This window comes from Salvelinus alpinus, chromosome 1, assembly GCF_045679555.1.
Source record: "Salvelinus alpinus chromosome 1, SLU_Salpinus.1, whole genome shotgun sequence".
Classification (NCBI taxonomy): Eukaryota; Metazoa; Chordata; class Actinopteri; order Salmoniformes; family Salmonidae; genus Salvelinus; species Salvelinus alpinus.
Genome location: NC_092086.1, coordinates 30,806,835 through 30,830,362, shown reverse-complemented (window position 1 = coordinate 30,830,362; position 23,528 = coordinate 30,806,835). Strand labels below are relative to the sequence as shown.

At 47.8% G+C, this 23,528-nt stretch overlaps 1 protein-coding gene across 2 annotated transcripts in view; it reads left to right on the top strand.

The window, feature by feature from the left end:
* The window catches only part of axin2 (axin 2 (conductin, axil)), a 33,838-nt gene extending 11,182 nt beyond the window's left edge, over positions 1-22,656 (top strand). The window contains exons 1-10 of one of the 2 annotated variants that reach the window (XM_071396445.1): positions 78-748; positions 2,200-3,143; positions 6,898-7,029; positions 10,247-10,349; positions 12,234-12,374; positions 12,556-13,286; positions 13,560-13,784; positions 14,034-14,201; positions 15,091-15,276; positions 20,839-22,656. In XM_071396445.1, the coding sequence (XP_071252546.1) occupies positions 2,314-3,143; positions 6,898-7,029; positions 10,247-10,349; positions 12,234-12,374; positions 12,556-13,286; positions 13,560-13,784; positions 14,034-14,201; positions 15,091-15,276; positions 20,839-20,965 (2,643 nt within the window). In that variant the 5' untranslated portion in view covers positions 78-748; positions 2,200-2,313 and the 3' untranslated portion in view covers positions 20,966-22,656. Of the gene's footprint in view, positions 1-77; positions 749-2,199; positions 3,144-6,897; positions 7,030-10,246; positions 10,350-12,233; positions 12,375-12,555; positions 13,287-13,559; positions 13,785-14,033; positions 14,202-15,090; positions 15,277-20,838 lie in introns of those variants that run through there. The other variant, XM_071396454.1, reaches the window with a different exon arrangement.
* The last annotated feature ends 872 nt before the right edge of the window (positions 22,657-23,528 follow it).

The window sequence follows — 23,528 nt, the reverse complement described above, 5'->3', positions numbered from 1 at the left end:
TTACCCTGGGGAAATTGTATACCAGATTAGATAGCCAACACAACGTTGTCTTTTGCGCATCCCAAAGATAGAAATGGGTTAATCAGGAAACTATTCGAGTCTTTAAAAGAAAAGAGGCCTGTGTCTTTAAAGTTTATGTAGCAACAGAGGGATTGCAGGGATAATGCTATTGGGGCGGCAGATCTGTTACTTCTGACGTTCCAAAGCCTCAGGGAGTTGGCTCAAGATTTCTTGTCTTTGATAAGGTCCTAGAAACTTTGTTGTAACTTTGTGATCTGTAAAATCGCCAGTAAAAATTATTAGGATGTTTTTCGTTTTTTTCACTCGGCCATCAATTCCCCAGCCTCTGAAAACATGAAAAGATAAAGGATGAATATGTGTCGGTGAATTTGAATGCGCTGTGTTCTTTTTGAAAGGGAAAGGGGGAGTATTGTTTTCTATGTAGCTTCCGGGACTAGGCTGTCGGTTCCTTACTTTGAAGTGCGCTGTTTTACCCTGAGCCCAGAACGTATTGGAATAGCCTACAGGAGAGACCTACGGTATGGCATGGCAGCCTGAAACATTTGCAAAGAAAAGGGGGAAACTAAGCAGTATTTTTTTCCCCCTGGAAAACTACATTTTTCTTTCTGCAACTAACACGAAACAAATCGGACTGTAAAGGGGTCTGTCGTGGAATCGACTATTGTGGATTATTTTTCTGTGGATAAAAAAACGGATACTTTTGGAAGACCGAACTCGTGGATCGATGGTAAGTTACAAGAGTGTGTTCCTCGCGCTGGCCCCATTGGAGTTCCTTTGATGTTCTGTTGACTTTCTTTGAAGTAATGTGGCTGTATGCAATTAACTTAGTTTGCTGGATACAGAGCTCAAACAACTATCATTTGGTGTGTTGTGCGATTATTTTTCTTTGTGATAAGTATTTGGGCACTTTATCTAAACTTTGATACGCTTTTTAGAGGACTATTCATCACGATATAAGTATTTGGAATTCCTCCCCCCATGAGATCTGAATACTTTTCTGTGTGGTTGGATGAAGCAATGTAGCCTATTTTACCCACTAAAGATACAAGAGCGTTATGGAATTAGGTAGTTGCACATTTTATATTATTTCTGGTGCAGAATATAAACGGCGATGTAGGCTAATGAGGATCTCGATTCGGCTGTTTTATTTCGGTGGCTGGATTCATGCGATTTATTCGCTTTCGCCGCAAAGCAATTGTTACAAATTCGAAAGGTGATATTGTTGCAGCTTCTGATCAGAGGCTACAATGTAGCGTTTAGCAGCCATAGGTAGTCGGCTCTGCTTCCATGTCTATAGCCTGTTTCTCGTGGAACATAGCTTGTTTCTCGGAGGCCTTTAAAAATGTTTTTATCAATTTGTGGTTCATGATGTTGGTTGAACAGAAATCAGAGAACTATCATTTTGTAGCTTGGTTAGCCTACTTCAAAAGGCAAGTTCAGTTCTATATCAACGCGTTCCATCACGTTTTCAAAGCATGTCCTGTAGCCTAGTTTAGTAACGTTAGTCTGTCTCTTGAATATGTTTAGGCTTGTGTAGTCTATTCAATTTGGACCGTTTCGCTGTTTTGTGACGCTCATGATAAGAAAATAGTGAGCGGAAAGTGGCGTGTACGCCTCGTTGAGGGTGTCTGTTGGTCGGTGGAGTACTGGACATGTGTTGCGGCGTGTTCAGGGTCAGATTGGGCTTGATGGCCAGCTAATTGTTGAGGTGTTCACGAGAACACAGGCTCACTAATATCGATCTTCGGTATGCTATTGTGTACAAATGTCGCTCTTTTGCACTTTTATTGTATTCCATCTAGGCTACTTGGTATTTCCGCGGTCTTGCATTTATAATTTTCCTATGCAGTTAATGAAGTGGAGCGAGATGATGAACTCAAGCTCGTCAAGAAACATCACTCACTCTGTCGGCTGTTTTATGAGTTTATGCTAAACCGTGTTATGTTAATGATCACTTTCAACACCAACATTGGCTAAGGAAGATATGTCGGTCAGCACGCCAAATAAAATCGAATGAGTATTTATGTAAATCTGCCGCATCATTTCTCTCTCTCTCTCTCTCTCTCTCTCTCTCTCTCTCTGAAAGTCTGTAAAGGTTCTGAAAAGACTTCTACTGCATGTATGCCTTTGAAGTTTGCGGTGGATCTGAGTTTGATTAGATCAATACTTCTGTTTCAGAGAGAAGACTGGCAGAGAAGCTCCCCGGCTGACTATAGAGAGTGAGGAAATTGTTGTAGCGCTCAGAGGAGGCGAACAACGCACAGGTTTTCTGTTGCTGCTGCCTTCGGAGCCATGAGCAGAGCGCTTATATCGGACCATATCGACAATAGCTTCCGAGAAGATGCTCCCCGTCCCCCGGTCCCGGGGGAGGAGGGCGAGGTGCTGCCGTGCTACCCCGGAAAACTCGCCATGATGAGACCCCAGGGTACCGCGGTCAAAGCGCTTTTGCTCGCGCCTCCCGGTTACACTGCGAAGAGGAACGAGGATGGACTTGGGGAACCCGAGGGGAGCGCGTCACCGGATTCGCCGCTAGCCCGGTGGACCAAGTCGTTGCATTCTCTTCTTGGGGACCAAGACGGTGCTCATCTTTTTAGGACATTCCTGGAGCGCGAGAAATGCGTCGACACTTTAGACTTTTGGTTCGCCTGTAATGGTTTCAGGCAGATGGACCTAAAGGATACCAAAACGCTGCGAGTCGCCAAAGCTATTTACAAGCGCTATATTGACACCAGCAGCATAGTTGCCAAGCAGCTCAAGCCTGCGACCAAAACCTTCATTCGGGATAATATCAAGAAGCAACAGATTGATTCGGCTATGTTCGACCAGGCGCAGACCGAGATCCAGACCAGCATGGAGGAGAGCCCCTACCAGATGTTCTTGACCTCGGACATTTACCTCGAGTATGTGAGGAGCGGGGGCGAGAACCCTGCTCATGTGAACCCTAACGGGCTAGGTAGCCTGAAGCTGGTGTGTGGGTACCTGCCCACCCTGAATGAGGAAGAGGAGTGGAGTTGTAATGATTTCAAAGCCAAAGCGCTGGCTTCTGTGGTTGGACTTTCTTCCCAGGCGCTGAGGGCAACAGTGTCTATGAGGACGGTGGAGGTGATGGAGAAGGGGTACAGGTAAGACACTGGTCCCTTCCTATTTCACGTACTATAGCCAACTAATAGGGAAATGTTGGGGAATGCAGTGACTAGCCTAGTGTGAATGGCTCTTTGTAAGTCATGGATAATAACTAGGATATAACTTCAAAAGAGCATAGACGTTTTCATCTCACCTTGCTTGTTAGCTTTGTTTTGGAGATACTTTACACACACACTCCCCCTCTTGGTCTGCCTTTCCCTTCTTGCTCTCTCTCTCTCTGTCTCTGTCTCTGTCTCTGTCTCTCTCTGTCTCTCTCTGTCTCTCTCTGTCTCTCTCTGTCTCTCTCTGTCTCTGTCTCTGTCTCTCTCTGTCTCTCTCTCCCCCTAGCTCTCTCCCCCCCTAGCTCTCTCTCCCCCTAGCTCTCTCTGTCTCTGTGTGTAGTATAAATGGTGTTCTCTAGACTGAGTGCAGCCCTCTGCTGGCTTGCCTCAGTTTCCGGAGCTTTGAAATAGTTCAGCAGATAGAGGGATGGTCTTCCACGGGAAGTTAACAGAGCACGCCTGGCCTTGGCCCCAGCCTGTCAGCCAATAATACATGATGCCACTACTCTGCTATGCTGTGCCTCAGCCACACACTGCTTTGGCCATTTCTACAGATAGGGATACATCTCCTTGTATCTCAAACATGACAAATAGTAGGCTAGTCATTTGAAATGTTCAGAGCCACTTCAGAGCAGTGGTTCGGTTTCACTTATCTGGACTTCATGGTCATATGTGTATCTAATATCTAAACATGTCAGATGTTCAGTGGGTGAAAAGGGAGTGGTGTTTTGCAGAATGTAGACCACGTAGCTACAGGTGAGTATTTATTCATATCATACATGCCTCAGTTGTATCCTCCCCTTACTGCTCCTATATAAACAGATTGTATTTACCTTGTCATAATGGGAGTGAAATAACAACTTGCTAATGTGTTAATCAAACAAGCCATTGATTTGCCTTTCTGTATATGGATGAGGGTCGCAGTAGGACCTGAATCAGCTGATGAGGCCCAACCCACGGCCAGATGGTTGTCATGGATCAATGGCCATTGACTTGTCAGACCAACCACTTCAGTTAGACTCCCTCTTTAGAAATGTTCATCAGGCTTTAGAGCTCTGGTGCCAGACTGGTGTTTGGCCTGCAGGGAGGGAATTGGGCTACTTCTTAGGGGTTTTGGCTGGATTTTGGCTCTGCTTGGGCTAGAAAGTATCAATAGAATCAACACACTATAGGGGAGGGACCAGGAAGAACATGTGTTGACAACCCAGCCTGCCCCATAGGAGGATTGAGAAGGACATGGGTTCGTGTCCCAGTGAGGCTTCAGTTCAGACCGATCTCCATTATTCCATCACCTGGTTAGGTGTTGTTTTGAATCAGACTGTTAGGGAGTCAGGGACACCCCTCCACTACCTCTCTAGCTGCTTTCCTTCCCTGGCATGTGGAACTCATTTCTTCTCCCTGAATCAGATTATTCTCAAAAACCTCCAAGCAGCAACAGCAGACTCATTCTCTCTTTCAATGTTTTTTTTTTTTTTTACCCGCAATCTCTCCCTCGCTCTCTTTTCCCCCTCGCTCTCTTTTCCCCCTCGCTCTCTTTTCCCCCTCGCTCTCTTTTCCCCCTCGCTCTCTTTTCCCCCTCGCTCTCTTTTCCCCCTCGCTCTCTTTTCCCCCTCGCTCTCTTTTCCCCCTCGCTCTCTTTTCACCCTCGCTCTCACTTGTTTACTGTGATTCTCCTCTGATTTCCCCTTCTCCTTTTTTCTCTCCTCTTTCTTCCCCACTTTTATCTCTTCCCTTTGAAAACGCTGGGATGTGGGGACTAGGTGTACTTTAGAGGGATATCGAGCGGAAAGGAAGGACAGAAAGGGGTTGTGGGGACTGGGAGGTGGATGGGGGGGGGTCTCTTCCTGAAAGAAAGCAAAAGAATGAATGAGGGGGTGAGAGAGGGAGGGAGGGAGAGACGTGAGGCCAGCTGTGCTAAATACCTGCGTGTTTGCAAGCCCCTCTGAAGGTCAGGTTGGAGCTGGGGCCTATGGCTTTAGTCATGCTGGGCCCCTCTCTCTCTTCCCCTCCAACTCTCTGGCTCTCCTGCCAGTGGGCTTCTCATAAAGAAGAGGCCCTGCTTCCCCCTTTTCTCTTCTCTCCGTTCTTTCCTTTCCCTACACACTCTCACGCCTCTTTTTTCTCCCCCTCTTACCTGGCTGTGAGCTCAGGTTCTCTCTCTCCCTCTCTTTCTCCTCTTCTCTCATTCCCCCCTTTCTTAGTTTCCTCTGCTTGGGGAGGAATGCATCACAGCAGGAGGTGATGGGCTGTGAAGCAAGAGTTTTATTATTGTTTATTTCACTTTTGTTTATCTATTTCACTTGCTTTGGCAATGTAAACATAGATTTCCCATGCCAATACGGTGAGAGACAGCTAGAGGGATTGGTCAGTTTTAGGGCCAGTTTGACTATGATAGGTAGCCTAGTGGTTAGAGCGTTGGGCCAGTAACCGAAAGCTTGCTGGATTGAATCCCCGAGCTGACAAGGTAAAAATCTGTCATTCTGCCCCTGAGCAAGGCAGTTAACCCACTGTTCCCCGGGCACCGAAGACGTGGATGTTGGGTTAAATGGGGGAAGACACATTTCAGTTGAAGGCATTCAGTTGTACAACCTGACTAGGTATCCCCCTTTCCCACTAGCAATGGGCTACAGCAGCCAAAGCCTCAAACACAGTCCTCTTATAGGGTGTCCAGAGAGGGAAGTGTCCTGGTCGCCCTGGAAATGTACTTACACACACACAGCTGTACCACTCGCCCCCTGCTTCCTCACCCCAGGGGGAGGGGCATGAAGCCCCCCCCCCCCCAGAGAGAACCCTGTCACATTCCTCAGGCCCTGGAGTGTGGTGGGACTCCAAGTCATTACTGTCTGAGACACACACCACACTAGTGTTGTCACGATACCACTATCAACACACTAGTAGTGTTGTCGCGATACCACTATCACCATACCAGTGTTGTCGCGATACCACTAGTAGTGTTGTCACGATACCACTATCACCACACTAGTAGTGTTGTCGCGATACCACTATCACCACACTAGTGTTGTCGCGATACCACTATCACCACACTAGTAGTGTTGTCGCGATACCACTATCACCACACTAGTGTTGTCACGATACCACTATCACCACACTAGTAGTGTTGTCGCGATTTCACTATCACCACACTAGTGTTGTCACGATACCACTATCACCACACTAGTAGTGTTGTCACGATACCACTATCACCACACTAGTAGTGTTGTCACGATACCACTATCACCACACTAGGAATCAAACAAAACATGAAGTGGACATAATGTCTTGAGGAAAACGGTCATAATGTTGGGGGAAAACTGCCTTATGTTGTCACCAAGAGTCACATTAGTTTTGTTTGTGCAAGCACATGATATTTTACGAACGTAGGTTTTAAAGGACCATAGATTTCAGTCTGCTTCGTGTTTTATTTTTTTGCCAAGGATAATCTGGTATGGTAGTATCACAATATTTGGTGTTGTGACAACACACACACACACACACACACACACACGGACTAGTTTCAAGTTGGCAGCATAGGTCCCCAAATATCTACAACCCAGTTTCTCTTATTCCACAAGAAGAGAAAAAAGCGCCCTATGTCCTTAGCTGTGGTCTAAACAGATGAAAGGTACTAGTGTATATTTGATGTATTGCTACCTGACACACGTATTTAAACTGCATTGTCCTGTGTGTGTAGGTCCCACAGGCGAGGGGACCCGGTCAACCCGTACCATGTGGGCTCATTTGCCCCAGCCACCAGCACCAACGACAGCGAGGTGTCCAGCGACGCCATGACAGACGACTCCATGTCCATGACCGACAGCAGCGTGTAAGTAGAGGTTCATGTTTTAAATTGTGTGTTTTCTGAGGGAAATGACTGTAGCCTCTCTGGTTTGGAGTATACTGATGGTTACTATTGTGGGAAGAGTGTCATGGGAAGTGATGTTTGGGAACGTTCTGGGAAAGAGTTTTGATTCAGAGCCTCTTAGCCGAACCTGAACAGTGTTTGTGGGCTTCCTGACTTGTCCTGGTCTCTGTGGGGGCGAGAGGCACAACTGACCAGGGGGACCTTCAGACAAACTCAGTGAATGGAAAGAGTTTCTGTCGCACAAACTGAGCCTGTCATCTGATGCTAGCTCCTCTTTGAGGGGGTTCTAAGGGGGTTCTCCGGTTCTAGGCCTTGGTACAGCTCACCTGGAATCTCGCACTGTGTCAGGATTAGGGAACCATCTTGAGACCACCAATCTACACACACACACACACAGCCCTACTAGGTGATGGGAGAATAGGAGCCTGACTGTTCCTCCTGACACCTCAGAGGCCTACTGGCCAGAGTAGAACCAGACCAGGGACAGGATGGCCTGTAGACCTCATCCCCAGGCCCTAGCCTTGACTCTGACCATTAGGCTACACCTCTGTTCAGCCCCCCCCCCCCCCTTAGGCGCTAGACCCCAGCCTTACAATGCAGGCTCCCGCCCCATTCCCTAGTAGAGTATGTTTGGAGTCTGATTTAGAGGAGAAGTGTTGCCATGGTGGGAGAGATGAAGTCTTAGAGTCATGGCTGTAGTTTCTCATGACACATGGCCGTAATCAGAGACACAAGAGAAAGCAATACATTTCATGAGCTCCTTTTTCTCTGGTTCATATAAAGTCAATGAACTAAGTAGACCAGACCCAGCTGCTAATGGTGCCTGTGGTAGAGCCACCCCTTAAGTAGACTGGAACTGGGGAACATTTTTCCCCATGGTAAACAGCCTTCATAGGATATCTTCATTCATCACCTGTCTTTGACAGTAATGTAGTCTTAAAGTCAGCTGTTCAGGATGATCTTGGGCTTTTTGATCACATGACACATCACTGGAATTGCTAACTCGCAAACTGTCGTTCCTGTGAATCACGACCTAGCTAAAGAATCCTGTCTGGAGTAGAAATGACTATTTTACAACCAAGGGAGTGGTTTAGAAGGTTTAGTATAGCAGCTATAAAGAGTTTATGATACGAGTCTGTAACTTTCTGACTGCCTGACCAGTGTATATCTAGACAGGCATAATCAAAGCACTGGTATAGAGCCCTAGATAGTACAGGCCTTGTATCCTGCGCCGTACTCTGACTCTTTGATAGTACAGGCCTAGTATCCTGCGCCGTACTCTGACTCTTTGATAGTACAGGCCTTGTATCCTGCGCCGTACTCTGACTCTTTGATAGTACAGGCCTTGTATCCTGCGCCGTACTCTTACTCTTTGATAGTACAGGCCTTGTATCCTGCGCCGTACTCTGACTCTTTGATAGTACAGGCCTTGTATCCTGCGCCGTACTCTGACTCTTTGATAGTACAGGCCTAGTATCCTGCGTCGTACTCTTACTCTTTGATAGTACAGGCCTTGTATCCTGCGCCGTACTCTGACTCTTTGATAGTACAGGCCTTGTATCCTGTGCCGTACTCTGACTCTTTGATAGTACAGGTCTTGTATCCTGTGTCGTACTCTGACTCTTTGATAGTACAGGCCTTGTATCCTGCGCCGTACTCTGACTCTTTGATAGTACAGGCCTTGTATCCTGTGTCGTACTCTGACTCTTTGATAGTACAGGCCTTGTATCCTGCGCCGTACTCTGACTCTTTGATAGTACAGGCCTTGTATCCTGTGCCGTACTCTGACTCTTTGATAGTACAGGCCTTGTATCCTGCGTCGTACTCTGACTCTTTGATAGTACAGGCCTTGTATCCTGCGTCGTACTCTGACTCTTTGATAGTACAGGCCTTGTATCCTGCGCCGTACTCTGACTCTTTGATAGTACAGGCCTAGTAACAGCGACGGAGACGAAAGCCTCCAAAGCCACACACAAGCTTCCTGGTTGTTGTTTTTGACTCTCATTTAAGATTAGAATATCTCTGTCTTTATGACGGTAGAAAAGGCTGGGCGGTGCACCAAAAAATGTTCATCTCATTTCTAGATAAAGAAAATAAAAAGGGGGGGGGTTATATCTTATTTATGGATTTGCTTGGACGCTGGGGAATGCAGCTGCGTAGACTTCAAACATTACCTTATCTCACAAACCAGCCTTTTGATGTGGGGAGATCAGAGGCAGGCTTGCCAAATGAAGACTGGAGCGGTTCGACGAGGGGAGGGGGGCAATGCGCATGACTGTGGGATTTCAAAGCTTTCAAAGCAACAGTGAGACAAGCGGCGTTCGGGTGCACTACTGGCTAGGCTAGGTCACTGAGACACGGGTGTTTTATAGGGCAGGGCTCGCCTGGCCCGGTAGAGAAACACTGGGTTTTGCTCTTGGTTGGTGTGAACGAAGTGCCTTAAGGCAATACTAGATCAGACAGAGTTGTATTTTGACTAGGTCAGCCATAGGCATGGTTAAAAGAGCTCTGTGTGGATTGTATTGTCCAGGCGTGATAGGTCCTATACTATGATTGCAGAATGTATATGGAGGGTGATCTGAGAGGAGAGATTTGGCTGTGATGTTTGATTAGCCTACATGTTATGATCATTCTCTCTGTAGGACTGACACTTTGATCAGTGGGTTTGTGTGTTAACCTTCCAAACAGTATAGTTTGCTTCTAGACTAGTCTTTTCAGTGGGATTCCAGGGCAAGTCAATGGCAGGATGCTAATGCTAACTTTGTGTATACTGCTGGTGATGAATGCTAACAGCTAAAGCCTGGCACAGCTCTCTGAGAGGGCTGAGTGATCCTTTCTGGGCTCAGTTAAAAGGAAGTGCAGGGGTGTGTGGTGAAGTGCCCACTGCTCAGGGAGCCATGGCTGGAGATGAGTGTCAGTTTTAGGGCAGATGAAATCCCCTACTCTGTCAGACACACTGACCTGAGACCTAGCAGAAACCCTATCCAATATTCACCTCTTGCTCACTACACCTCAGATTCAGAATTGACCTGAAATATATTGTATTTTTTAACTGGGTTAAATAGGGGGTGATTGAAATAGCTATTAGGTGACCAATGAGCTGCTTCCTGGTTGGTTGTGTGTATTGCTCTGTCTGATTGGCTGTTTGACCTGTGTATCCTGTGCGTTTCCCTGACAGAGATGGCATCCCTCCCTACAAGCTGGGCTCCAAGAAGCACATGCAGAGAGAGATGCAGCGCAACATGAGGATGAACAGCCAAGTCTCCCTACCTGCCTTCCCTGTAAGTGTACACACACACACACAAATGTCCTATTGCCCCACTTATTAGTGCTTTTCAGTAGTGCAACATCCATTTCCATGGTCTGTATTCAGGTCTGCTGTTCTGTGTATAGTACCACCATCTCTATTCAACAACTACAACAACAACAAAGATCTGAGAGCAAAGCAGATGTCAGTCCCCCCCACACACCACCCCTCGCTACCTTTGTAACCCACACCCCCGTTGGGTTCCTTGAAGTCTGCAGGAGTCTGTTTCTAAGCTGTTTATCCGGTGCATTCTAAAGACCAGTGTCTTCTCTTCACACACTGATGATGAAAATATACACAGAATGGAGAGATGGGGGAGAGCTCCCTCTCTCTCAGCTTTATCTGGAGGCTCTAGAATCAACTGCCGGCTCCTCCACACACACACATACACACACAGCGCTTTGATCAGAGGATGAATGGAGCAAGCGCAGAGGAAAGGGACAACTTCCAACAGCGCTTGTCCCCCTTTTTCCCCCTCCTCAACCCCGCCCCTCTCCCTCTTCAGGCTGCACCCCTAAAACGAGGGATCTGAGGGAAGAGTTGGAGTGTGTCAGGGGGGAGTTGGTAACTGACGGGCTTTGGAAAGGAAAGAAGAGAGTTGGAGAGGGGAGACATGGGAAAATTAGTTTTGGGAAGGCCAAACTAGCAACATCGGTAGCTAGTTGAATCAAACTTTTTGACCCCCTTCTCTTCTCCTCACAAATATATATTAGGAGTCCAAGATTCTCTCTCCATCTTTGTGCTCTTTCACACTCCCTTTCTCGTGTTTGTTTCTCCTCTGATTGGGGGATAGCTGCGATTGCCATGATGCAGCAAGAGCCTCAGGACACGTGGGCCGGGCAGACCGCCTCTGTCAGTCTGTCTGTTTGTCTCTCTCTGTCTGTCTGTCTTCTCTCCCTTCATCTCCACTACAAAGAGATGGAAGGAACAAAAAGAGAGGAAGAGGAATCAAGAAAGCCCCAGTGCAAAAATGACAATGATAAAATAACACACACACATAAGGGGGATAATGACTCTACTGTACCTCAGAGGTGCCCAGCATGCAACAACAATAAATTACCCCTGCTCCTCTCTGATCTCCCTCCATCTCTCCCTCCCATCCATCTCTCCCTCCCTCCCCTGCTGCCTGCACACATCTCCCCATCTTCTCCTTTTAATCCTCCCTTTCCTTCTCCCCCCCCCCCCCTGTCGATATGTGACTTTTATTCCTAGATGTAAAGCCACTGCCCTCCCTTCTCCCTCCCTCCCCTAGTGAATGTTTGATATTTGACGAGGGCCCTTTGAAGTGTACAGACTTCAGAGGGAAGCGCTGATGGCTTGGTTGCACTACAGAGGGAACTCGCTGAGAGCCCAGGCTCCAAGGAGTGTAACCAACTGCCACCACAGACCCAGGGCCCAGGGGCGGCACTGCCAGGGGTGGAGGGGGCACTGGGGCAAGGATGAGATGGCTAGCAGGGATGGGGGGGATGAGAGGAGGAGAGGGCTCAGGTGGAAGACAGATGTGGACACTGACCCCTCCTTTAACTGTTACAGCTCTTAACTCTCTCTCCATCCATCCTTCACTCTCTCTCTCCTTCCCTCTCTCTCTCCTTCCCTCTCTCTCTCCTTCCCTCTCTCTCTCCTTCCCTCTCTCTCTCCTTCCCTCTCTCTCTCCTTCCCTCTCTCCCTCCTTCCCTCTCTCCCTCCTTCCCTCTCTCTCTCCTTCCCTCTCTCTCTCCTTCCCTCTCTCTCTCCTTCCCTCTCTCTCTCCTTCCCTCTCTCCCTCCTTCCTTCCCTCTCTCTCTCCTTCCCTCTCTCTCCATCCATCCCTCTCTCTCTCTCTGTCCCTCTCTCTCTCCGTCCCTCTCTCCCTCCATAGCGGACACAGAGATGTCCTAAGGAGATGACTCCGGTAGAGCCTGCAGCGTTTGCGTCTCAGCTCATCTCTCGTCTGGAGCGGCTGAAAAGAGAGCAGGAAACCATGAGTTCCCTGGAGGAGAGGCTGCAGCAGATGCAAGAGGTGTGGAGGAAATACTAGTTGGATTTCTAGATGTGGGAATCCTTCTCTCAGAGGTCTATGGCAATGGTCTAACTGTTTCCTTGATTGTGTCATTCAATACTGTTCTTCTTCCCTGTCCATGTGTGTATGTTTGTCATTGAGATCTCTCCTAACTTAACCGTTCTGTTCTGGCTGTGTGTAGGAGGAGGAGAGGGACGAGGCTGAGGTGCCCGGCAGTAGTGCCCCCCTGCTCTCCCCCCACCCCGTGTCCCTCCAGCCCACCGGCCCCAACGACGAGGACCCCCAGGCCATCCTGGACGACCACCTGTCCCGTGTCCTAAAAACCCCTGGCTGCCAGTCCCCCTCCACCGTGGCCCGCCATTCGCCCCGCTCCCACTCTCCAGAGCACAGGACTCTTTCCCGGGGAGGCCCCGGTCTCAAGCCCCTGGTCTCACCCGGGGCCTCCAGCCCCAGTGGCACCTCCAGCTTAGGGGGCTTCTCAGTAGGTTTCACCCCAGGAAGGGCCCTCTCCCTGGGCAGGCCCAGCAGCAGCACCAAGCACATCCACCACCACTACATCCACCATCACGCCAGTTCCAAGAGCAAGGAGCAGCTGGAGAGAGAGGCAGCCCAGAGGGTGTTGTGTCTGTGCCCGGTGCGGTCTGGAGGGGCGGAGGGGGTTCCCCCTTACCCACGCAGTCGCAGCCTGGGCAGGGAGATGGTGTCCTGTGGCAGCAGTCCCGCAGAGTCCAACATGGGGCGCTCCAGTTCCCTTTCCCAAGGGGGGTGTCGGTCGGGGGCTGAGGAGGGGGCAGCAGAGGGGCGTGAGGTCGTGCCCCTCCAGCTACCCAGCGACAGCACAGACCGCTCCCAGAACGTGTGGCAGTGGATCCTGGAGAGTGACCGGCAGGGAAAGCACCACAAACCCCACAGGTAGGTCAGTCTAGCCTCTCCACTTCCTGTTGTAGTCCTCTCCCAATGCCTCAGAACTACATTTCCCTTCACTTGTTTTCCTTTCATTGCAACTTATTTATTGTAGTCCTCTCAGTACATTTAAACACAATTTTCATCACTTTGTTTCACAATCGCATCCCATAGTCATTTTACATGCATGCAAAGTACATTTCCCAACATTCCCCACAATTGGCTCCTCCCGCTTCCTTCCATTCTCCATGCTGATTGGCTGTTTTTATCTTTGCCCAACAGTACCCAGAGCACTAAGAAGGCGTATGGCGGCGGAGCGGCGTCCAACCAGACACACACGTGGGGTGGCGGAGGTGCCAGCGCCCATCTCCGTGCCCACCAGCCCGCCCATCCCTTCATCCAGGACCCGGCCATGCCCCCCCTGCCCCCGCCCAACACCCTGTCCCAGCTGGAGGAGGCCTGTCGCAGACTAGAGGAGGCCTCCGTCTCCAAACCCCCCAAACAGAGGTAGGCGCTGCACCCCGACCCAGACAGATGTTGATACTTTCACTAAAACGTTGGCTCTAGTTTTCCCTGTAGACAGTGGAGTACATATTGACACTCCCATGCATTGATCAGTTGTTTTACTATACCATTGTGATTCCTACTGTGTTGAAACGTGTCTGTGGTTAGATAGTATATGTGTGATGCCGGAGACTGGACTACCACATTGTACTGTAATAACGTTTGTCTATTGTTTTCTGTTCTCCCCACCAGACACTCTACATCCAGCCTCCAGAGAGAGAAGTGCCACCCTATGCCTGTCCAGAGTGGGCCCTGTCCAGCCTCATCCCCCCCTGGTCCCTGTCCAGTGCCGTCCCCCCTCAGCCCTGCACTCACCCCTGGTCCCGGCTCCGGCCCTGCTGCTTCTCTCCAAACAGAAGAGTACGCCTCTCATCTCTCTGCTCATCTTCCTCCTCCTTATCATCTCTGCTCCTCCTCATCCTCTCATCGCTGTCTCATCTCACTCCTCCTCTGCTCTGTTCACTAACATGATATTACATATGTGGAGGGAGGAAGATATGCATTCTCTCACACACATGTGAAGTTCCAATTGCAAGAGGCCAACCTTGTCAGTTTTTTTCTTTCCCGCCTCCCTGATCTCTCTTTGGTGTGTGTGTGCAGTGTGCTGCGTGTGTTGTAGTCCTTGGTGTGTGTGTGTGCAGTGTGCTGCGTGTGTTGTAGTCCTTGGTGTGTGTGTGCAGTGTGCTGCGTGTGTTGTAGTCCTTGGTGTGTGTGTGCAGTGTGCTGCGTGTGTTGTAGTCCTTGGTGTGTGTGTGCAGTGTGCTGCGTGTGTTGTAGTCCTTGGTGTGTGTGTGCAGTGTGTTGTAGTCCTTGGTGTGTGTGTGCAGTGTGTTGTAGTCCTTGGTGTGTGTGCTGCGTGTGTTGTAGTCCTGCCCCCTGACTGCAGAGCCGTCTTTCATGGTGCTGCATTGGCTGACCTTCAGAGAGCAGTTCTAGAACAGAACAGGCCCTAGTTAGCCTCCCTCCTTCTGAAGTAACACTACAGAGCCTTGTGCATGGCTGAAGGGGAGCAGAGAACACACCCCCCCCTCTCTCCTCTTTCTAGACAGATGTTATCTACTCTCTAGTCAACCATCAGTCTTTTCTAGAATGAATTATTCTAGATCATATACCAGCCTTTACTCCTGCCCTGGTCCCCTTCCTCTCTTTCTGTGTAGCAACAGCTACTACCCACCAAGCTTGCTTGTTAATAATAGTTTTCTATAGGGAAAGTAAGTCTGTGTTCACACCTCTCCTCTCTCCCCCTCAGACTGAGAGACACCAACAGGGTGCTGCAGGTGGCAGCAGGCGGACATGTTGCTCCAGCCATGGCTAGTGAGACAGAGGTAACCTACTTCTTCTGTGGTGAGGAGATCCCCTACCGTAGGCGGATGAAGACACACAGCCTCACACTGGGACACTTTAAAGAACAGCTCCGCAAGAAGGGACACTACAGGTATGGAGAAGGGATACTACGGCACACATTCAATGCACGGACACACACACACATTCATGCATACACAGTCTGACAATCTCACACACTAGGTCACTGTTAGGATCAGCTTGGTAAGAAGGGGACACACACACACACACACACACTAGAAAAACAGCCCCCCACAACGTGTCTTCATAGCTCCATTAGTTTCCCAGATCTCCCCAGCTGGTATCTAACTTTTATTTAACCAGGCAACTCGGTTAAGAACAAATGATTATTTACAATGACGGCCTCCCAGGGAACAGTGGGTGAACTGCCTTGTTCAGGGGCAGAACCACAGATATTTACCTTGTCAGCTCGGGAATTCAATCCAGCAAGCTTTCAGTTTCTGGCCCAACGCTCTAACCACTAGGCTACCCGCCTCTAACCACGAGGCTACCCGCCTCTAACCACTAGGCTACCCGCCTCTAACCACTAGGCTACCCGCCTCTACCTGCCTCTAACCACTAGGCTACCCGCCTCTACCTGCCTCTAACCACTAGGCTACCAGCCTCTAACCACTAGGCTACCAGCCTCTAACCACTAGGCTACCAGCCTCTAACCACTAGGCTACCAGCCTCTAACCACTAGGCTACCTGCCTCTAACCACTAGGCTACCTGCCTCTAACCACTAGGCTACCTGCCTCTAACCACTAGCTAGGCTACCCGCCTCTACCTGCCTCTAACCACTAGGCTACCTGCCTCTAACCACTAGACTACCCGCCTCTAACCACTAGGCTACCCACCTCTACCTGCCTCTAACCACTAGGCTACCTGCCTCTAACCACTAGGCTACCTGCCTCTAACCACTAGGCTACCTGCCTCTAACCACTAGGCTACCTGCCTCTAACCACTAGGCTACCTGCCTCTAACCACTAGGCTACCAGCCTCTAACCACTAGGCTACCAGCCTCTACCTTCCTCTAACCACTAGGCTACCTGCCTCTAACCACTAGGCTACCTGCCTCTAACCACTAGGCTACCTGCCTCTAACCACTAGGCTACCAGCCTCTAACCACTAGGCTACCTGCCTCTAACCACTAGGCTACCTGCCTCGAACCACTAGGCTACCTGCCTCTAACCACTAGGCTACCTGCCTCTAACCACTAGGCTACCTGCTGCCCCAGGTAGGGTCTTTAGAAACTCTCTTGACTCTATTCTGTTGGGCTGAATGCTCACATGAGTTGGAGTATTGACTTCATACTCTGTGTGTGTAGATATGCCTGTGTTTGTGGTTAAAACGAAGGAAGAGGAGAGAATGAGAGACGGGGGGGGGGGGGTTGCAGGAAAGAAGGAGGGAGAGAATTTGAAGTGAGGAGTGTTTTGGGTCCCATCTGGTATTGATTTCCATGTCGAGGCACACTTAATACGCACGCCTTTGAACCCGGCCCCTTTCATTTCAACCAACAAAGACTCACACAAACGGCCAGCCGTGCAAATTCCTCACCGATGCTATCAGGCAGCCTGCTTTAAAGACACACACGTTGAAGTAACACAGAGAATAACACACACTGTAGCGTGTTTGTGTTTACACGTCGGCATCATTTTCTGGGAAATGTATTAGTGATATTACAGGCTTGGTTTGTTTGAGTGGCGTGTTGTTAAACGTCGGACATGCTTGTTTGGGATACTACAGGTCCGGTTCACTATTAGAGGTGTATCCAACATAGTTTAGATTAGAACTCTGTTCCAATGTGATCTGGATTACAAGAATGGTATCAAGAGTCAAGCATTGGTTCATAACTAGTACAGACTGATGGTTTGTAGGGATATGATGGGAATGCATCACACGTATTCAGTTTCTCTTTTAGGCCATGGAGCAAGGCAACACTCTAGGGCTGTACCTCTGGTCCAGAGTTGTTCCTGGTCAGGTCATGTGAACATAGGTGTAAGGCTGTAGCTCTGGTCCAGAGTTGTTCCTGGTCAGGTCATGTGAACATAGGTGTAAGGCTGTAGCTCTGGTCCAGAGTTGTTCCTGGTCAGGTCATGTGAACATAGGTGTAAGGCTGTAGCTCTGGTCCAGAGTTGTTCCTGGTCAGGTCATGTGAACATAGGTGTAAGGCTGTAGCTCTGGTCCAGAGTTGTTCCTGGTCGGGTCATGTGAACATAGGTGTAAGGCTGTAGCTCTGGTCCAGAGTTGTTCCTGGTCAGGTCATGTGAACATAGGTGTAAGGCTGTAGCTCTGGTCCAGAGTTGTTCCTGGTCAGGTCATGTGAACATAGGTGTAAGGCTGTAGCTCTGGTCCAGAGTTGTTCCTGGTCAGGTCATGTGAACATAGGTGTAAGGCTGTAGCTCTGGTCCAGAGTTGTTCCTGGTCAGGTCATGTGAACATGGGTGTAAGGCGTGAGAAGCATGGCTGCACTGTGGACATCCTCTCTCTTGTCTATGTAGTTGATTGTCTTGTCTTTCTCTCAAACCATCCACGTTGTTAGAGGGGAGGATAGGGGGATTCAAAGCTTATGGTTTTAATAGCAGTAGCGGGGGGGAGAATGTGTGGCGTTGGGTCATTTGAACATGGCTTGTGTTCAACAAAGAACAGTACGGTCTGGCCAGACAGTATTGCTGCCAGATGTTGCACACTGAAAACTCTGCCACATAAAACATGTTCCAATGGAAATAGTTATTTCTCTCTCTCTCTCGTTCCCTCTTTGAGCAAATAAGATCCGTGCTCCTTTGAAGTTTTTTGGAGAAGGATAGAGCCCCTTCTCAGAAATAAGGCTACAATTATCTAGCGTGTCTTACTTTCTCTTTCATGTCCTCTTATTTACCCAGTTCATACTTGTCTCGCCAGAGAACAATGGATCATTTCCCCAGTCAGAGTATTGTTGTTCTGATTTAATAGAAGCTGTGTGAGACCCTGTTGCACCCCGTTTAGTGAACTCTTCCTGTGTTTCAAATGGAGACTGGTTTTTATTAATGAACACCCTTTTGTGTGTGTTTGCGAATACTTTTTTGTTTTTTAAAAATGTTTTTCCTCATTTTTACGAGCATTGTTTGTATGACTTTGTCAGCCCCTCTCGTAAAAACACGAGCTTTAGGAATTCCAAGACGCACGACGTGCACCACCCCACACATGGGCAAAATGAGGCATTTTTCCATTACAGAGTTAATGGCTGAGGTATACAGCACTTACCCTTCCTCCCCTGCTGGTTCCTCTTCCTCTAAAAAGAAGGGAGGTAGTTTTGGGGGGTAAAGGGGGTCATTAACAGGGCCAGTGTAGTCATCATGGCTGACAGGAAGAGGTACCCCCTCAGGTGGTTGGCTGCTTAGATCAGATGACCCCGCCCCCTCCCTGGCTGCCTACCGGGAACCTTCTACAGCTCTCACAGAGGGAAGGGCAGTGACTAGGAGAAAATATGATGTGTGTGTCAAGGTCAGGGTTTATAACAGGCAGACTTGCAGGCACCCAAAATATGAGCCTTCTTTAAATGAAGGGGTCCTTTCACTGAGGGCCTAATGATAAGCAGTTAGTCAGGAGCTGGAGTAGCTCAGTACCAGGGCAGGACTGATGAAATGAGAGGAAACGGGTGGATTTTGAATTGGTCCAGACCCTCTTATATCCAATAAGCCCCTGTAGAACCATAGACTATCAAAGACCACCCCTATAATACAGAAGCCATTGGTTCAGTCTGAGGGTTAGTTGAGCGTGAAGTGTTGTTGGTGCATTGTAGATCACAGGAGTTTGTCTCTCCTCCCCTCAAGACTCCAAAGGGCTGGGGGGAGGCTAGCTCTTGACCTCTGACCTCAGTGGCCGTCTTCTCTGGCCCCTTGCACAATGGCTCCTTTATCTGGGGTAGGGGAGTAGGGCTTAATGAAGGAAAAGAGATACACAGCGTGCACACACAATCTGAGGTTAAACCAGATCATATTGAATCCATGTGACATTATCTTCATTATGTGTCTTGCTGAATATACTCTATGTATGAGTCGGATAGCGTACTGTTCAATAGTACTGTTCCACGTATGTGTTGGATAGCGTACTGTTCCACGTATGTGTTGGATAGCGTGCTGTTCAATAGTACTGTTCCACGTATGTGTTGGATAGCGTACTGTTCAATAGTACTGTTCCACGTATGTGTTGGATGGCGTACTGTTCAATAGTACTGTTCCACGTATGTGTCGGATAGCGTACTGTTCAATAGTACTGTTCCACGTATGTGTTGGATAGCGTACTGTTTAATAGTACTGTTCCACGTATGTGTTGGATAGCGTACTGTTCCACGTATGTGTTGGATGGCATACTGTTCAATAGTACTGTTCCACGTATGTGTCAGATAGCGTACTGTTCCACGTATGTGTTGGATGGCGTACTGTTCAATAGTACTGTTCCATGTATGTGTTGGATAGCGTGCTGTTCAATAGTACTGTTCCACGTATGTGTTGGATAGCGTACTGTTCAATAGTACTGTTCCACGTATGTGTTGGATGGCATACTGTTCAATAGTACTGTTCCACGTATGTGTTGGATGGCGTACTGTTCAATAGTACTGTTCCACGTATGTGTTGGATAGCGTACTGTTCAATAGTACTGTTCCACGTATGTGTTGGATAGCGTACTGTTCAATAGTACTGTTCCACGTATGTGTTGGATAGCGTACTGTTCAATAGTACTGTTCCACGTATGTGTTGGATAGCGTACTGTTCCACGTATGTGTTTGATAGCGTACTGTTCAATAGTACTGTTCCACGTATGTGTTGGATAGCGTACTGTTCCACGTATGTGTTGGATGGCGTACTGTTCAATAGTACTGTTCCACGTATGTGTTGGATAGCGTACTGTTCAATAGTACTATTCCACGTATGTGTTGGATAGCGTACTGTTCCACGTATGTGTTGGATGGCGTACTGTTCCACGTATGTGTTGGATAGCGTACTGTTCCACATATGTGTTGGATAGCGTACTGTTCCATAGTACTGTTCCATGTATGTGTTGGATAGCGTACTGTTCCATAGTACTGTTCCACGTATGTGTTGGATAGCGTACTGTTCCATGTATGTGTTGGATAGCGTACTGTTCCATAGTACTGTTCCACGTATGTGTTGGATAGAGTACTGTTCCATGTAATCCAGGTCTTCTATGGTCTGTTTGTGTTGGATAGAGTACTGTTCTATAGTACTGTTCCACGTATGTGTTGTATAGCGTACTGTTCCACGTATGTGTTGGATAGAGTACTGTTCCATGTAGTCCAGGTCTTCTATGGTCTGGTTGTGTTGGATAGAGTACTGTTCCATGTAGTCCAGGTCTTCTATGGTCTGGTTGTGTTGGATAGAGTACTGTTCCATGTAGTCCAGGTCTTCTATGGTCTGGTTGTGTTGGATAGAGTACTGTTCCATGTAGTCCAGGTCTTCTATGGTCTGGTTGTGTTGGATAGAGTACTGTTCCATGTAGTCCAGGTCTTCTATGGTCTGGTTGTGTTGGATAGAGTACTGTTCTATAGTACTGTTCCATGTAGTCCAGGTCTTCTATGGTCTGGTTGTGTTGGCTGTACTGTACAGGTGATTGACCTGTTGTCACTAACTCCCTCTCTCCCCTCCTGGGTTACAGGTACTACTTCAAGAGGGCCAGTGATGAGTTTAAGTGTGGAGCCGTGTTCGAGGAGGTGTTGGATGACAGCTCTGTCCTGCCCAGGTACCAGGGGAAGATCCTGGGCAAGGTGGAGAGGATGGACTGATACCCCTCCAGAAGTACCAGAGGAATATATAACAGAAACACACTCCATGGACACCTCACCCCTGTTCCACCAGAGAGTCTTAAAGCTAAGGACTGGTGACTGGAGATTCTATTGAAGAAGCTTGGCCAATGAAGGATGGAGAGTGGAGTAGAGGAGTAGCCATCAACAGGCGACTTTATTTAACAAAAACATCTCGTCTTGGAGATGAAAGAGGAGAAAATGGTGGACTGTGGGTTGGGTTTGGATACTGGTGTTGGGTTCCAGAAACTATACGTGAATTGAATGACCACTGTCTGAGGGAGTAGGCGGGGACCTCTGATACCTGAGAGACTGCTAGAGGTGAAAGGTTGAGAAGTGAAAGTTGGGACTGGTGCCCTATCTGAGCCTGCCTCTACCAACAACCCTAGATGTATATGCAGATGGACATATATAATGATTTTTTGATAAATGTAAAGAGTTTATTAATTATTTATTGAAATGTCACTCCCCTCCCCATAGTCCTGTGGATGGACAAGCTGCTTGGAGAATTGGGAGATGTCATCTCCAATATTTCAAATGCAAACTATTTAGTTTTCCACCCTCCACTTCCCTGCCTTGTCAACTAATCCTGTGGCAGTGTTTTCTGTTCTGATCAGTCAGGGACTTCCTGTACTAACTTCACAGTATGGTGTAGCGCAGGTACCACAGCCCTGTAGTCTCATGTCTCAGTGCCTTTGTTTTGTTGCCCAGGCTTTGCACAGGGAAAGAGCCCACACTTAGGACAACACTACCCCGAACTGGCCCTAAACTGGCCCAGAGCACCAAACTACCCCATATTGCAGAAACATGCTAACATAGGTTTACACCTGTTAAAGACAAGCCCACCAAATGAATCTATACCAGCAAAGCTCAACAGTTGTTTTGTGTATAGCCACCCCTCATTCCTTGATGTCCAGGCTTCTGAGCAGAACGACAGATCTAGGGTGTATTCATTAGGCCGAACGGAAGAAAACTGACAAACAGGGAGGGACTACCTTTCCTGGATCTGTCCAATAAGAAACACACATTTTCATTTTGTTTAGCAAAACCGGTTCTGATACGTGTCCTAATGAGTACGACCATGTCTGCCTTCGGGAGACTAGTCCCCCCCCCTCCAAAAAAATGTTTTGTCCCCCCACAAATGTTAGTGGTATTTACGCCTCTGGTGTTGAATTGACCAGTCTCTCCGGTGTGTCTTGTTAACCCTGCGTTGCCAGAGGAAGAGGTTATGATGCTAACACACACTACGATGCTGCGTCTCAAATGGCACCCTATTTCCTATGACCAGGGCAGGAGTAGTGCACTCCATAGGTAATAGGGTGGCGTTTGAGAGGAAGCTGTAGTGTTTTACTGAGTACAGTAGCTGTGCCTACATGGATCCCTTTACCGTGTTACTACCCTGTTATCAGGGTATGATACTCCCTTGGTTTTCACAAGGGGCTTATGTTCAAAAGAGAGTTTATTACTATGCCTTTTTAGTATCTCCTTGTAATCATGTTTGTTTTATAATATTTTTCATGCCTTTTTTTGTTTTTGTTCCACTTGTATTAACTGTAAATTATGTATTCTATTCTATAGAGCTCCATTGGAAAGACGCCTCGGTACTTTAATTAATGTAATTATTATTATAAAGAGATGTAGCCTTTATTAAATTTTATATTTTTCAAATGAAATGAGAATGCTCTACTCTGCTTTTTTTCAAGTGTGTATGGGATTGTGTGTGTGTGTGTGTGTGTGTGTGTGTGTGTGTGTTCACACTTGTCTAACCAACTGGGGACGTGGTGTGTGTGTGTGTGGTCTTGTTTTTCTATCCTTGTGGGGACCTGAAATCCCCAAAAGGTGTTAGTGCTGACCGATTAACAGAAATATTGGTTATATTTTGGTATTTAAACAACTAATTGACAAGTTGGTTCAATAATTTTTATTCAATGTAGTTTTTTCTGTGAGCTCATTGTTCATATTTCCCTGCAGATTCTCTAGAGATAAATCAGTTCATGTCTGAACTGTGCGATGTAGTAGGGAGCTGTAGATTCCAGCAGGCCAGTGTTCTACGTAGTTTTGCACAGAAAACGTGATAATTAACTACAATGACCATAATCCAGTGCGTGCCTACTTGTCTGGTCTGTTTCTTTTACGCCTGTTGCATAAGATCGAGGGATACATAGAGTACTTGCTTCGATGCGCTATCTACCTGAAAATACTAAGAACTACTAAAATAGTCATTTTGCCAGACAGTATAGGCAGTAGCTCTATAGAGATGAGTTGACTTGAAACGAAATGGTCTTCAAATAAAACAATATTTTAAAGGAAAATGTGAAAAACTTATGGTTAATAAGTAATTGGCAGTCACTGCCATCATGGGACTTTAATTGTTTTATTCTATAGTACATTGTTCAACCCATAATGAATAGTGCATTTAATGTTTAGAAAAATAATGAAAATCTTGATTATTTTTTCCTCACCAAACCGACCTCAAAAAGCACTGATCGCCCAGCACTAGTTTGTGCATGTCTACATGAAGATGATGGATTGTGGATGTACATCT